Source organism: Pseudophryne corroboree, chromosome 2 (assembly GCF_028390025.1).
Source record: "Pseudophryne corroboree isolate aPseCor3 chromosome 2, aPseCor3.hap2, whole genome shotgun sequence".
Taxonomy (NCBI): Eukaryota; Metazoa; Chordata; class Amphibia; order Anura; family Myobatrachidae; genus Pseudophryne; species Pseudophryne corroboree.
This window is the reverse complement of record NC_086445.1, coordinates 855,566,276-855,580,962: the sequence shown is the minus strand read 5'-3', so window position 1 is coordinate 855,580,962 and position 14,687 is coordinate 855,566,276. Positions and strand designations below refer to the sequence as shown.

At 46.1% G+C, this 14,687-nt stretch overlaps 2 protein-coding genes across 2 annotated transcripts in view; one reads left to right on the top strand and one right to left on the bottom strand.

Annotated features, from left to right (window-relative positions):
• The window catches only part of SPATA22 (spermatogenesis associated 22), a 576,361-nt gene extending 563,726 nt beyond the window's left edge, over positions 1-12,635 (top strand). Inside the window, exon 7 of the mRNA XM_063955812.1 lies at positions 12,497-12,635. Within this exon, the coding sequence (XP_063811882.1) occupies positions 12,497-12,610 (114 nt within the window). The 3' untranslated portion in view covers positions 12,611-12,635. The remainder of the gene's footprint in view (positions 1-12,496) is intronic.
• The window catches only part of LOC135049867 (LHFPL tetraspan subfamily member 7 protein-like), a 362,577-nt gene that overhangs the window by 80,491 nt on the left and 267,399 nt on the right, over positions 1-14,687 (bottom strand). The gene's annotated exons all lie outside the window — the stretch shown is intronic.

Here is a 14,687-nt window from a genome sequence, read left to right as displayed (position 1 = left end):
TCTCGCCCACTGTGAAGTTGATCTGACAGGACTCATTTTCCATGGTGGTAGCGATAAGTGACAGTTAAATCAGCGTGAACTTCCAATTATACTTCAAGAGCTTGTTGTTACAGATGGGATCTCCCAGTAGAGCATTGATTTTCTTTAAAATTCTGCTTTTGATATTTAGAGATTATTGGCTAGGGATTTTAGGTGACTGATCAAGGCTACAAGAGGCTGGAGAATAAGGACTGTTGGTGGGAAAAAAAACAGAAGGTCAGACAAAAACTTTATAGACAAAACAAGAAAAGTAAAAGACGAACTGAAATGTGCTATTATTAACCTTTACTCATACAGTGCCAACATATTACACAACTCTTTATTCATACCTGCCAACTTTTGGGATGTGTACAGTAGATTTGGACATTTGCGCATGCCCAAAAAGGGAGGATTGACCACATGGGAAATGCCATTCACATGAACCATGCACATGTTTTTGTCACACTGGAGGCATCCACTTAGTGCTCCGGGAGCTGCAGGGCATACCCCCAGTCTGTCTCTTCCGTAAACAGATGTTGGTGGCATGAAATACAGTATCTACTAGCTGCCCGAGAAGCACTGTCACTGTTCCTCCAAAATCAGGATGGTTGGAAGGTATGCTTTAAAGAGAGGTGAAACTTACAGGGTCAATTTCCCATATCACAGTTAACCTACCAGTATGTTTATGGAAGGAAACTGGGATACCCAAAAAAACACGTACCCATGAAGAACATACACACTTCACACATACCGTGCCCTGGTTGAATAAATTCAGCCTGTCCATCATGGGGCTGAATTCACTAGAGGAATCTGGGCAATGAAAAATTGTGGGCATTTATCCTGTGCTGAAATCACTTGGGTTCCTCCCAATACCCTTGGCCAGTGAGTGTTGGGGTAATAAAAGTAAACCGCATTTTCACATGTTGCACTACTGGTCTCATCAATCCCTGGTGGCTACAAACTACTTACGTATGCTAGCACTTACACAAGTGCCAGCATAGCCATGGCTACCAGAGCATGCTGCTGCTTTTAGAACTGTTTTGCAACATAATGCATCTAGATTTTAGAATAAGCGCCATTTTTCCTGGAGAAGTGAATAAAATTGACCTGCAGGAGTACAAACCTTACTGGGCAGATTCTTTGTCCAATACAGGCTACTGTTAGGTTCCTGGTGCTCAGAACAAGGGAGATGTTATGAAGTGAGTCCAGAGCACCAGGACGTAATGCTGGGAAAGGGGAATGGAAAGGGAATAGCCCCTGGCGCCCTATCTCCGTTGTCTCGCCCGTGCTGTCAGTACACTCTTGCGAGACTATGGTTGCTTGAGCCCATGGCAGCCGCGTTTGAAGGGCGGATTACGTCTGCCCAACTTCGATGCCCCCTCAGGTCTTAATGAGAGACAAAGAGTGAACCGAGACAGGGTGATAACAAGGGGCCCTCTAACTAAACAACAAGGCCAGGGGCTACTAACAAACCTAAAACCAAAGTATGTGCGGCTTGCCGCCAAAGGAAAAGAACAACAAAGGAAATGCTGACCACACGCCGACACAATACTTTTGTGTACCGGCGGTGACAGCATAAGCAGAACCCTCTGCAAAACACCAGTGACAGAAATAATAACGGAATACAGTGGCCTAGGCCGAAGGACGCGGCAGAGCCGCTACTCACGGAACCGGTACGAATACTGGCAAACGGACAGGAACCCCCAATGCTGGCGACACAGACTCTCAGAACTGGAGGACAGGCAGAATCCCAAACGACAGACCGGTGGACACCAAGAAGCCAGAAACTCGACCAGGCATAGGCAAAGCCACCGGACTTCTGGACAGGAACGCTTCACGGCAGGACACGGGATCAGACACAGGAATCGACACAGGGACTGACACAGGAATCAACATAGGAAGCAGCTCGACAGACAAGAAAACAGAAACAAGCTGCAACAACAGCTTGTAACAGTGCCCTCCCCTTGACGGTGGCCACTGGACACAAGACAAGGAAAAAAAATCTTTTTTTTTTTTATCAAGGCAAGAGTCAAAAAATTATTTCCTTTTCTTCTTCTTCTTACAAAGCTCTTTAGGTCTGACCAAGGTAATTCCCCAAACATTGTCTGAACTGATGGTACCACCCAGCAAGGCTGCGTTCAAATCAGAGATAGGTTTCTTACCCTTGGGAGCTGAACTTTCTGGCAAAGTACTCCTATTAGAAGAAGAATTCAGAAAAGCACATCCTGCAGTCAAAACAACGGGCTGAGACTCTTGTGCCGAGTTTACAGTATTTGGTGGACTCTCAGCAGACAAGACGGGTGACTTAGAGGAATCTGAACCAATTTCTTTGGAACCATATCTTTTAATAATTGCATCACAGAATGCTGGGGGATCCTGAAGAATGGGATCTTCAGCTTTCATTAGGCTGGTCGCCCACTCAAAAGGCTCTCCTCTGAAAGAATAAATCAGATAGAGCGCAAGGTTCTCTAAAGTGATGCCTAGAAATGGTCTAGACAACATAATAATGTAATAGTGTTTGAAAAGCGCCAGAAATTGGGCTAAGTCCCCATCAAAGATTATGAATGTTAAGATATCAACAGAGTCAGGATCTGTTTCCTTCCCATCTGACTGACTGGAGTGCTTTGCTAGGACCTGGTCACTATTGACCTTACTCGAGGCTGAGACTCTCTGAACCCCACCCGGGGCAGTGACTTTCTGAACCCCACACGGGGCAGTGACTTTCTGAACCCCACCCGGGGCAGTGACTTTCTGAACCCCACCCGGGGCAGTGACTTTCTGAACTCCACACGGGGCAGTGACTTTCTGAACCCCACCCGGGGCAGTGGCCTTCGAGAACCCCGCTGGGGAAGTGGCCTCCGGGAACCCCGCTGGGGCAGTGGCCTCCAGGAACCCCGCTGGGGCAGTGGCCTCCGGGAACCCCGCTGGGGCAGAGGCTTCCGGGAACCCCGCTGGGGCAGAGGCCTCCGGGAACCCCGCTGGGGTCAGCACCTCGGATTCTTTTACTGGGACCGAGCCGTCGGCCTCCCCCACTGGGACCGAGCCATCGGCCTCCCTCTCTGAGTCGATAATTATCGAAACTTCTCCCGGGACTATGACCTCCGGGACTTTTGCTGAAGCTATAACCTTCAGCACCTCCACTGATGCTACGCCTCTTAAGTTCTTTCCTGGGGAAGCGACCTCTAGACCCTTCTTAGAGGCTGCGTCTCTCGAGACCCCACTTGAGGATATTACTTCAAATATCCCTTCTGGGGTTTTGCTTCTCGAGTTCCCTTCTAGAACTATGGTTTTAGATACCCTTTCTGGGGTTGCGCTTTTCAAGTCCCTACCTGGGGTAACAGCTTCTGAGACCCCTTCTGGTATGGACACCTGAACTATAATATTTGATGTCCCTCTATAAGCTAGGGCATCGGGTACCGCTCCAGCACTCTGGGCATCGGGTACCGCTCCAGCACTCTGGGCATCGGGTACTGCTCCAGCACTCTGGGCATCGGGTACCGCTCCAGCACTCTGGGCATCGGGTACCGCTCCAGCACTCTGGGCATCGGGTACCGCACCAAGATCCTGAGCATCGGGCACCTCTCCAGGACCCTGGGCAACGGGCACCACTCCAGGACCCTGGGCAACGGGCACCACTCCAGGACCCTGGGCCACGGGCACCACTCCAAGACCCTGGGCAACGGACACCACTCCAAGACCCTGGGCAATGGGCACCACTCCAGGACCCTGGGCAACGGGCACCACTCTAGGAACCTGGGCATCGGGCACCACTCCAGGGGCTTGCAACTCTGCTTCAACAGGAACCTCAAGAGAGGAGAGAAACATTCTCTTTTGATTCCTGAATCTATAATGGGGCTCCCTTGCCCAAGGACCCCAATTATAGGACAGAGAGCTTTTTAGTGTGGGTTGTGTGACAAGTACCTCTGCCACAGTAGAGACAGGAGTAGGTCTTGTATCCTGACTCAACTTGGCCAGAGGGCAAGACTCGTCACCACACTTTGGCTTGCGCAACTCACAGGTCTGCAGATAGTGGCCTAAACCCCCACAATATAGGCATAAGTTTAAGTTTCTGCGACGCAGACGCTCCTCTTCTGAGAGCCTGGGCCGCAGAAAACTTTTAAACCTTTTCTCTTCGATTAAACCAGAGGATTCTCTTGTCACCATACTGTGAACAAAAGTCTCTTTAGAGATAGATGTACTCTCAACGACTTCTGGCAAGATGAGCAAGATTTTAGTCAGAAGGTTTTGCAGTTGCTTTAGGGATTGCTGCAAAACTTCTAGTCGCTCTGGTCTCAAAGCACTGAAAGCAGAGTTCAGGGCTGCGAGAGATGCCTGCAGGGCTTGCATAGTAGACATAGGAGGATTTAAAACTAGACAAGGCAAGACTAGACAAGGCAAGACTAGACAAGGCAAGACTGAATTTTTAAACTAGACAAAACAAGACTGTTTTTTTTTTTTGTTTTGTTTTTTAAACACCGGACTGGATCTTTTTTTTAAACACCGGACTGGATTCTAAACACCGGACTGGATTCTAAACACCGGACTGGATTCTGCACACTGAATTCTAGACAAGACTGGATTCTAAACTAGACACTGGACTGGGCCAAAAAAGAAAAAAAAGTTTTATTTCTTTTTTGTGGTTGGGCTGGTGATAATGTTAGGTTCCTGGTGCTCAGAACAAGGGAGATGTTATGAAGTGAGTCCAGAGCACCAGGACGTAATGCTGGGAAAGGGGAATGGAAAGGGAATAGCCCCTGGCGCCCTATCTCCGTTGTCTCGCCCGTGCTGTCAGTACACTCTTGCGAGACTATGGTTGCTTGAGCCCATGGCAGCCGCGTTTGAAGGGCGGATTACGTCTGCCCAACTTCGATGCCCCCTCAGGTCTTAATGAGAGACAAAGAGTGAACCGAGACAGGGTGATAACAAGGGGCCCTCTAACTAAACAACAAGGCCAGGGGCTACTAACAAACCTAAAACCAAAGTATGTGCGGCTTGCCGCCAAAGGAAAAGAACAACAAAGGAAATGCTGACCACACGCCGACACAATACTTTTGTGTACCGGCGGTGACAGCATAAGTAGAACCCTCTGCAAAACACCAGTGACAGAAATAATAACGGAATGCAGTGGCCTAGGCCGACGGACGCGGCAGAGCCGCTACTCACGGAACCGGTACGAATACTGGCAAACGGACAGGAACCCCCAATGCTGGCGACACAGACTCTCAGAACTGGAGGACAGGCAGAATCCCAAACGACAGACCGGTGGACACCAAGAAGCCAGAAACTCGACCAGGCATAGGCAAAGCCACCGGACTTCTGGACAGGAACGCTTCACGGCAGGACACGGGATCAGACACAGGAATCGACACAGGGACTGACACAGGAATCAACATAGGAAGCAGCTCGACAGACACTGCTACACAGGAGCTCAGGAACTGGCAGGAACAAGCTCAGAACTCAAGCAGACTGGAAACCTAGAAATATTACCAGCGTCTGTGAATTGCACTGAGCCAGCATATAACAGAGAGGCCTAATTAATAATGTCATGCAGCTGCCCTGTTGCATGACTCCAAACTGACAAGATGCAATTAGCAGCCAGGTGAGGCTGAACACATGGGAACAAGCTGCAATTACACAGACTCACCAGCGGCAGCAACCAAGAGTATTCTTAAACAGAGCAACGGGAAATCCTGGCCTGTAAAACAACTTATAAACATAAAATAGGAATGAACCACTACCTGTGGTTCATAACAGTATCCCCTCCTTAAGGGTGAGCTCCGAGCACCCCATGACACCCACGGGGAACATGAACAGAAGAATAACATAAAAACCTAACTGACATGCAAAACAGGAATGAGCCACAGCCGTGGCTCATAACAGTACCCCCCCCCCTTGAGGAGGGGTCAAAGGACCCCAAAATACAGACCATCCAAAACAAGGGATACAAAAAAAAACCTGACACACTGGTCTAACAGACAAGAAAACAGAAACAAGCTGCAACAACAGCTTGTAACAGTGCCCTCCCCTTGACGGTGGCCACTGGACACAAGACAAGGAAAAAAAAATCTTTTTTTTTTTATCAAGGCAAGAGTCAAAAAATTATTTCCTTTTCTTCTTCTTCTTTTTACATAGCTCTTTAGGTCTGACCAAGGTAATTCCCCAAACATTGTCTGAACTGATGGTACCACCCAGCAAGGCTGCGTTCAAATCAGAGATAGGTTTCTTACCCTTGGGAGCTGAACTTTCTGGCAAAGTACTCCTATTAGAAGAAGAATTCAGAAAAGCACATCCTGCAGTCAAAACAACGGGCTGAGACTCTTGTGCCGAGTTTACAGTATTTGGTGGACTCTCAGCAGACAAGACGGGTGACTTAGAGGAATCTGAACCAATTTCTTTGGAACCATATCTTTTAATAATTGCATCACAGAATGCTGGGGGATCCTGAAGAATGGGATCTTCAGCTTTCATTAGGCTGGTCGCCCACTCAAAAGGCTCTCCTCTGAAAGAATAAATCAGATAGAGCGCAAGGTTCTCTAAAGTGATGCCTAGAAATGGTCTAGACAACATAATAATGTAATAGTGTTTGAAAAGCGCCAGAAATTGGGCTAAGTCCCCATCAAAGATTATGAATGTTGAGATATCAACAGAGTCAGGATCTGTTTCCTTCCCATCTGACTGACTGGAGTGCTTTGCTAGGACCTGGTCACTATTGACCTTACTCGAGGCTGAGACTCTCTGAACCCCACCCGGGGCAGTGACTTTCTGAACCCCACACGGGGCAGTGACTTTCTGAACCCCACCCGGGGCAGTGACTTTCTGAACCCCACCCGGGGCAGTGACTTTCTGAACTCCACACGGGGCAGTGACTTTCTGAACCCCACCCGGGGCAGTGGCCTTCGAGAACCCCGCTGGGGAAGTGGCCTCCGGGAACCCCGCTGGGGCAGTGGCCTCCAGGAACCCCGCTGGGGCAGTGGCCTCCGGGAACCCCGCTGGGGCAGAGGCTTCCGGGAACCCCGCTGGGGCAGAGGCCTCCGGGAACCCCGCTGGGGTCAGCACCTCGGATTCTTTTACTGGGACCGAGCCGTCGGCCTCCCCCACTGGGACCGAGCCATCGGCCTCCCTCTCTGAGTCGATAATTATCGAAACTTCTCCCGGGACTATGACCTCCGGGACTTTTGCTGAAGCTATAACCTTCAGCACCTCCACTGATGCTACGCCTCTTAAGTTCTTTCCTGGGGAAGCGACCTCTAGACCCTTCTTAGAGGCTGCGTCTCTCGAGACCCCACTTGAGGATATTACTTCAAATATCCCTTCTGGGGTTTTGCTTCTCGAGTTCCCTTCTAGAACTATGGTTTTAGATACCCTTTCTGGGGTTGCGCTTTTCAAGTCCCTACCTGGGGTAACAGCTTCTGAGACCCCTTCTGGTATGGACACCTGAACTATAATATTTGATGTCCCTCTATAAGCTAGGGCATCGGGTACCGCTCCAGCACTCTGGGCATCGGGTACCGCTCCAGCACTCTGGGCATCGGGTACTGCTCCAGCACTCTGGGCATCGGGTACCGCTCCAGCACTCTGGGCATCGGGTACCGCTCCAGCACTCTGGGCATCGGGTACCGCACCAAGATCCTGAGCATCGGGCACCTCTCCAGGACCCTGGGCAACGGGCACCACTCCAGGACCCTGGGCAACGGGCACCACTCCAGGACCCTGGGCAACGGGCACCACTCCAAGACCCTGGGCAACGGACACCACTCCAAGACCCTGGGCAATGGGCACCACTCCAGGACCCTGGGCAACGGGCACCACTCTAGGAACCTGGGCATCGGGCACCACTCCAGGGGCTTGCAACTCTGCTTCAACAGGAACCTCAAGAGAGGAGAGAAACATTCTCTTTTGATTCCTGAATCTATAATGGGGCTCCCTTGCCCAAGGACCCCAATTATAGGACAGAGAGCTTTTTAGTGTGGGTTGTGTGACAAGTACCTCTGCCACAGTAGAGACAGGAGTAGGTCTTGTATCCTGACTCAACTTGGCCAGAGGGCAAGACTCGTCACCACACTTTGGCTTGCGCAACTCACAGGTCTGCAGATAGTGGCCTAAACCCCCACAATATAGGCATAAGTTTAAGTTTCTGCGACGCAGACGCTCCTCTTCTGAGAGCCTGGGCCGCAGAAAACTTTTAAACCTTTTCTCTTCGATTAAACCAGAGGATTCTCTTGTCACCATACTGTGAACAAAAGTCTCTTTAGAGATAGATGTACTCTCAACGACTTCTGGCAAGATGAGCAAGATTTTAGTCAGAAGGTTTTGCAGTTGCTTTAGGGATTGCTGCAAAACTTCTAGTTGCTCTGGTCTCAAAGCACTGAAAGCAGAGTTCAGGGCTGCGAGAGATGCCTGCAGGGCTTGCATAGTAGACATAGGAGGATTTAAAACTAGACAAGGCAAGACTAGACAAGGCAAGACTAGACAAAGCAAGACTGAATTTTTAAACTAGACAAAACAAGACTGTTTTTTTTTTGTTTTGTTTTTTAAACACCGGACTGGATCTTTTTTTTAAACACCGGACTGGATTCTAAACACCGGACTGGATTCTAAACACCGGACTGGATTCTGCACACTGAATTCTAGACAAGACTGGATTCTAAACTAGACACTGGACTGGGCCAAAAAAGAAAAAAAAGTTTTATTTCTTTTTTGTGGTTGGGCTGGTGATAATGTTAGGTTCCTGGTGCTCAGAACAAGGGAGATGTTATGAAGTGAGTCCAGAGCACCAGGACGTAATGCTGGGAAAGGGGAATGGAAAGGGAATAGCCCCTGGCGCCCTATCTCCGTTGTCTCGCCCGTGCTGTCAGTACACTCTTGCGAGACTATGGTTGCTTGAGCCCATGGCAGCCGCGTTTGAAGGGCGGATTACGTCTGCCCAACTTCGATGCCCCCTCAGGTCTTAATGAGAGACAAAGAGTGAACTGAGACAGGGTGATAACAAGGGGCCCTCTAACTAAACAACAAGGCCAGGGGCTACTAACAAATCTAAAACCAAAGTATGTGCGGCTTGCCGCCAAAGGAAAAGAACAACAAAGGAAATGCTGACCACACGCCGACACAATACTTTTGTGTACCGGCGGTGACAGCATAAGCAGAACCCTCTGCAAAACAAGAGTGACAGAAATAATAACGGAATACAGTGGCCTAGGCCGACGGACGCGGCAGAGCCGCTACTCACGGAACCGGTACGAATACTGGCAAATGGACAGGAACCCCCAATGCTGGCGACACAGACTCTCAGAACTGGAGGACAGGCAGAATCCCAAACGACAGACCGGTGGACACCAAGAAGCCAGAAACTCGACCAGGCATAGGCAAAGCCACCGGACTTCTGGACAGGAACGCTTCACGGCAGGACACGGGATCAGACACAGGAATCAACACAGGGACTGACACAGGAATCAACACAGGAAGCAGCTCGACAGACACTGCTACACAGGAGCTCAGGAACTGGCAGGAACAAGCTCAGAACTCAAGCAGACTGGAAACCTAGAAATATCACCAGCGTCTGTGAATTGCACTGAGCCAGCATATAACAGAGAGGCCTAATTAATAATGTCATGCAGCTGCCCTGTTGCATGACTCCAAACTGACAAGATGCAATTAGCAACCAGGTGAGGCTGAACACATGGGAACAAGTTGCAATTACACAGACTCACCAGCGGCAGCAACCAAGAGTATTCTTAAACAGAGCAACGGGAAATCCTGGCCTGCAAAACAACTTATAAACATAAAATAGGAATGAACCACTACCTGTGGTTCATAACAGTATCCCCTCCTTAAGGGTGAGCTCTGAGCACCCCATGACACCCACAGGGAATATGAACAGAAGAATAACATAAAAACCTAACTGACATGCAAAACAGGAATGAGCCACAGCTGTGGCTCATAACAGCTACATAGGCTAAAGGTGGGGAGGGGGGCTAAGGTGAGCCGGAAACCACCTCTAGATTGTTAGTTACTTACACTGACAGTATATACTGTACTGCATGTATTATATTAAGAGTTTGTATATACAAAGCATGGGAATACTGTAGTTTGTGAAAGGAAAAATGTAGTAACCCCTGTCAAGATCCTGCCCTTGTCTCTGGACTGAAATGAAATTTTGTTTTTGTGGGATGATTATTTAAGTGATTTTTACAGGTCATTGGAGAGGGTGTGAAAGGTCTTCGCCTATACCTGCCATTGACACATTTCCGGTGCATTTAATGGGAAGCCTCATTTCTCATAATATTAAAACAAATACAATTAATTGCATTATTTTCCCAGCGATTTACTAAGCTCGGTATTAGGACCGCTGATGTTCAATATTTTCATTAACGACCTAACAGAAGGTCTAGAGAGCACGGTGTCAATTTTTGCAGATGATACCAAATTGTGTAAAGTTATAAATGCGGAGGGGGATGCTGAGTCGCTTCAGAACGACTTAGTTAAATTAGAAGCTTGGGCAGCTAAATGGAGAATGCGCTTCAATAGAGACAAGTGTAAGGTAATGCACTGTGGTAACAAGAACAAAAATAACACCTACCTACTAAATAGGGTAAAATTAGGGGATTCTGTACTGTAAAAGGACTTAGGTGTCCTCATAGATAACAAACTAAGCAGTAGTACCCAAAGTAGGACTGCAGCAAAGAAGGCTAATAAGATATTAGCATGCATAAAATGGGGAATTGATGCTAGGGACGAGAGTATTATATTCCCGTTATATAAATCACTTGTGAGGCCACACCTTGAATACTGTGTACAATTCTGGGCACCTTACTACAAAAAGGATATCCTGGAGCTAGAAAAGGTTCAAAGGCGGGCGACCAAACTAATTAAGGGTATGGAGACGCTGGAATACGAGGAAAGGCTTGCAAGACTAGGCATGTTTACACTGGAAAAGAGGAGATTAAGAGGGGACATGATCAACATTTACAAATATATAAGGGGACAATATAAAGATCTTGCGCAGGACCTGTTTTTGGTTAGATCAACACAGAGAACTCGTGGACACTCGCTCAGGTTAGAGGAGAGGAGATTACACACAATACGGCGTAAAGGCTTTTTTACGGTAAGGACGATACGTGTTTGGAATTCCCTGCCTGAGGGAGTTGTAATGGCCAACTCAGTCAACACCTTTAAGAATGGGTTAGATAAATTCCTAATGGATAAGGATATCCAGGGTTACGGGGCATAGTCACGCATTATGGTTATTTAAAAAAGAGGGGTTAATCGGAACGGCAGTCAGCAACTTCAGTCAAAATTTTATACAAAATAATCGTGCATAGGAGACCACAAATAGGTTGAACCCGATGGACAATTGTCTTTTTTCAACCTTAGATACTATGTTACTATGTTTTCATACTGACACAAAACTTATGGGTATTGGGGTTTTAAAACCAATGGACATAGACAGTGCGTGAGTATTGCAGTTCTTTATAGATTATCCATTTGACATTGGTCACTATATTTAAAGTCTCTTCTTTGTGTAAAGTGTGACTAAAATGTTTTGCTACCTTCCACTGACACGGAAACACTCAGTTCCAATTATAAGTGAAAATACACACAACAAAACAAAGCAATATCTATAAGTGATTAACACAGCTTTTAGCTAATCTACAGTTACGTAACATGTTTAGCCTGTGCCGGGCATGTACTCATCTTGTGTCCGATGGAAACCTTGGAGAAGGCTCATCTCAGCTCCACACGTGAGCATGCCAAGTTTTGCAATCACTCCCCAGAGTAACATTGTATACCGCTGTCAGGATTGTCAGCGAGCAAAAGCGATGACCCTTAAAACAATGCATGCAGTCTATTCCTCTGCTTAATGAGGTCTGATGCTACCACCAAGGAAAATGAATGAATCAGAGATGAATTTTTTTGATTAATGGATCTTCAGACTACTTTTATGCATTTCATCCCAAAGTACTTAGAATTATAGTGGGAACATGGCACTGCATACTTAATAGGAAAGTAAATTGAGATGAATTGGACATGTGTCTGGTGCCCTTAAGCTTGTATAACACCTTTCTACAGATGTAGCTAGTGACAAAGATATTTAAAATGAGCTAAGACCAAGTGCTAATAACAGCTTGTCTGCAATAAGAAACATGAACTAAAGAAGATGTTATATAGGGGTCATTTTTCACATATAGTACTCAGACTAGCAGGTTTTTTCATTAGCTTCTAGTATGTGTCTACACCCACTGACAACTGATAATAAATAATAATGTGCTGCAACTTGACAGCTGCAACCTTATTCTATGGTGTTCCTGCTGTAGGCACATGGCAACTAGTGAGCTGAACTTCTACTCATGAGAATGCAGCATACACTGGGAACAAGCGGATCACTCAACTATCTGAGAATGTAGCTGGGGCTACAGGTGAAGCTGCCTCTGTTTCATAAAACAGAGACTGTGACTAAACTTAATATTATTATTTTTCCCAGAGCAGCAAACGTCTTCATTGCATGTTCTTCTTCATCCAATGTGGGCATGTCATCCAGCGACAACAGGATTTGAGATCAAAGAGGGTGGGCCACCACAGGTCTTCCACCAAATAAAAGACCTGCATGCTTACTTCATTAAAGCAAGGTAAGTCATTTTTAAGAAGGGCATTTTTGGTAATTAGATTAATAGTGGAGCATTGCTGGTGCTCCCAGCTAGGATGATGGTAAAAGGGAATTTTAAGGTTGTGTATAGGTCTATGGTTCCTATTTATTTAACAAAACATGTTTGAATTCATTAGGTGGCCACTATTTTGGCCCGTAAAGTATATTGGGTTGGCTTTCATTGATCTAGAGTGGCCAATAACCTATCAAAACACAAAAGTAGTACTGCAAAATATCTGCACAAATAGCAGAATTAGCTATGAGAAATATACCCTGTTGCATATCTCTAACATGACAAAATGCATGCCCACTTCCTGGATAGTAATGACCCCCAGGTTAGTATGCAGGATTATGGGCATGTGCTGGAAATGTGGTGCAAAAAGTAAAAACGTGTTCACTTTTACTAAGGGTACATCATGACTAATTTTATTACATGTCATTTTATTATGAAAAGAAGGGTTCAGCATGACTTTGATGCATTTTATCATCAATGTACAGTATTGCTTGATGGGAACCAGGAGTTCTCCAGTGCATTATTGTCATGTCTAGTAATCAATTTATGGTATACAGTGCTCCAATAAGGTCATGTCATCTAAAATTCTGTATGCCCCACATGGATGGTCACTTTATTTTGTACATCTGTATATCTGCATATTAAAGCAAATGACTAATAAGCCAATCATGTGGCAACAACAGAATAATAAAGCTTGCAGACATGGTCAAGAGGTTCAGATGTTGTACAGAACAAAAACCAAGAAGGGGTAAATCTGGTCTAAGTGACTATGACACACAGTGGTCTGTAGTGTTTGCAGAGAATGGTGTGCAAAACATCCAGTGATTGTTCTTTCTATAACCTAAAGACCTTGTTAATGGAGATGCTATAGGAAATGTCCATATTGGTTCAAGTTGACAAGAAGGCTGCAATAACTACAACAACAGTGGTATGCAGAAGAGCATCACTGAACCTTGAAGTGTATGGTCTGCAGCAGGAGACCACTTTGACCCACTCCTGTTAGTAAAGCACTACATAACCAGAGCCCAAGGTATCTGAAGCAGCTTCTGATTCCATACTGCACCACTCGATTACTGCGATCTGTAGATGAAGGACTTATTAGCAGTACCTTGAATCTACCGTAATTCATCTGGGGGTTGAGTTTTTAGCCATATGGGTCCAACTCTATGGAACTCGCTTCCCCGTACAGTTCGAGAGGCCCCCACTCTAGAATCCTTCAAAAATGAACTCAAGACTTTCCTGTTTACTCAAGCATATTCATAATTGTCCTTTTCATATCTCCTTGCTCTATGTATTTTATGAAAAGCTTTTTTGTTCTTCATTGATTCTGTAACGTATTATGTTACATCTGTTAAGTGCCTTGAGTCTTATTGGAGAAAGAATGTAATATAGATACAATTATTATTATTATTATTATTATTATTAGAAAGGAAACTGAGTCTACAGTTGCCGAAGCTTCTTCTTGGGGAACAGATTCTTTCTCTCTTCCCAAAATGAGAGAGCCTCAGGAAACATGGGAAAAGGGCGGCTCATAAGGCTCTCTCCAAATCCCTATGAAAACAAGTGACTCACAAACAAAAAGTTGTGGTGTAAATAAAAATGTGCAAAAAGTAAAAAAAAAAATAAGCTCCAGCCAGAAGGACTGTACTGTACATGTATTTTCACAAAACAAACTATTAAAAGCAAGTTAAAATTCCAGTTTAAACACTGTTCACATTCTATTCTCTTTATGAACTGTAGAGATAACCTTAGTCATTAATCCTCATTTTATCTCTATTTACTGTAGATAAATTGTTTAACATCCTTCATTCCTTTTTCTAGACATACAGTACTCCCTTGGTAAGATACAGGTGTGTCGTCGTAAAGCGGGATGTAGTCGGCATCCCGACGATCACAATCTGGACTGTCAAAATACCAGCGGCGGGATCCCGTCAGGTAAAAATTACGTCAACTTCGAGCGTTAAGTACTAAGGTTAGGGTAAGGCTGTGCGGGAAGATTAGGGTTAGGCTGCCAAA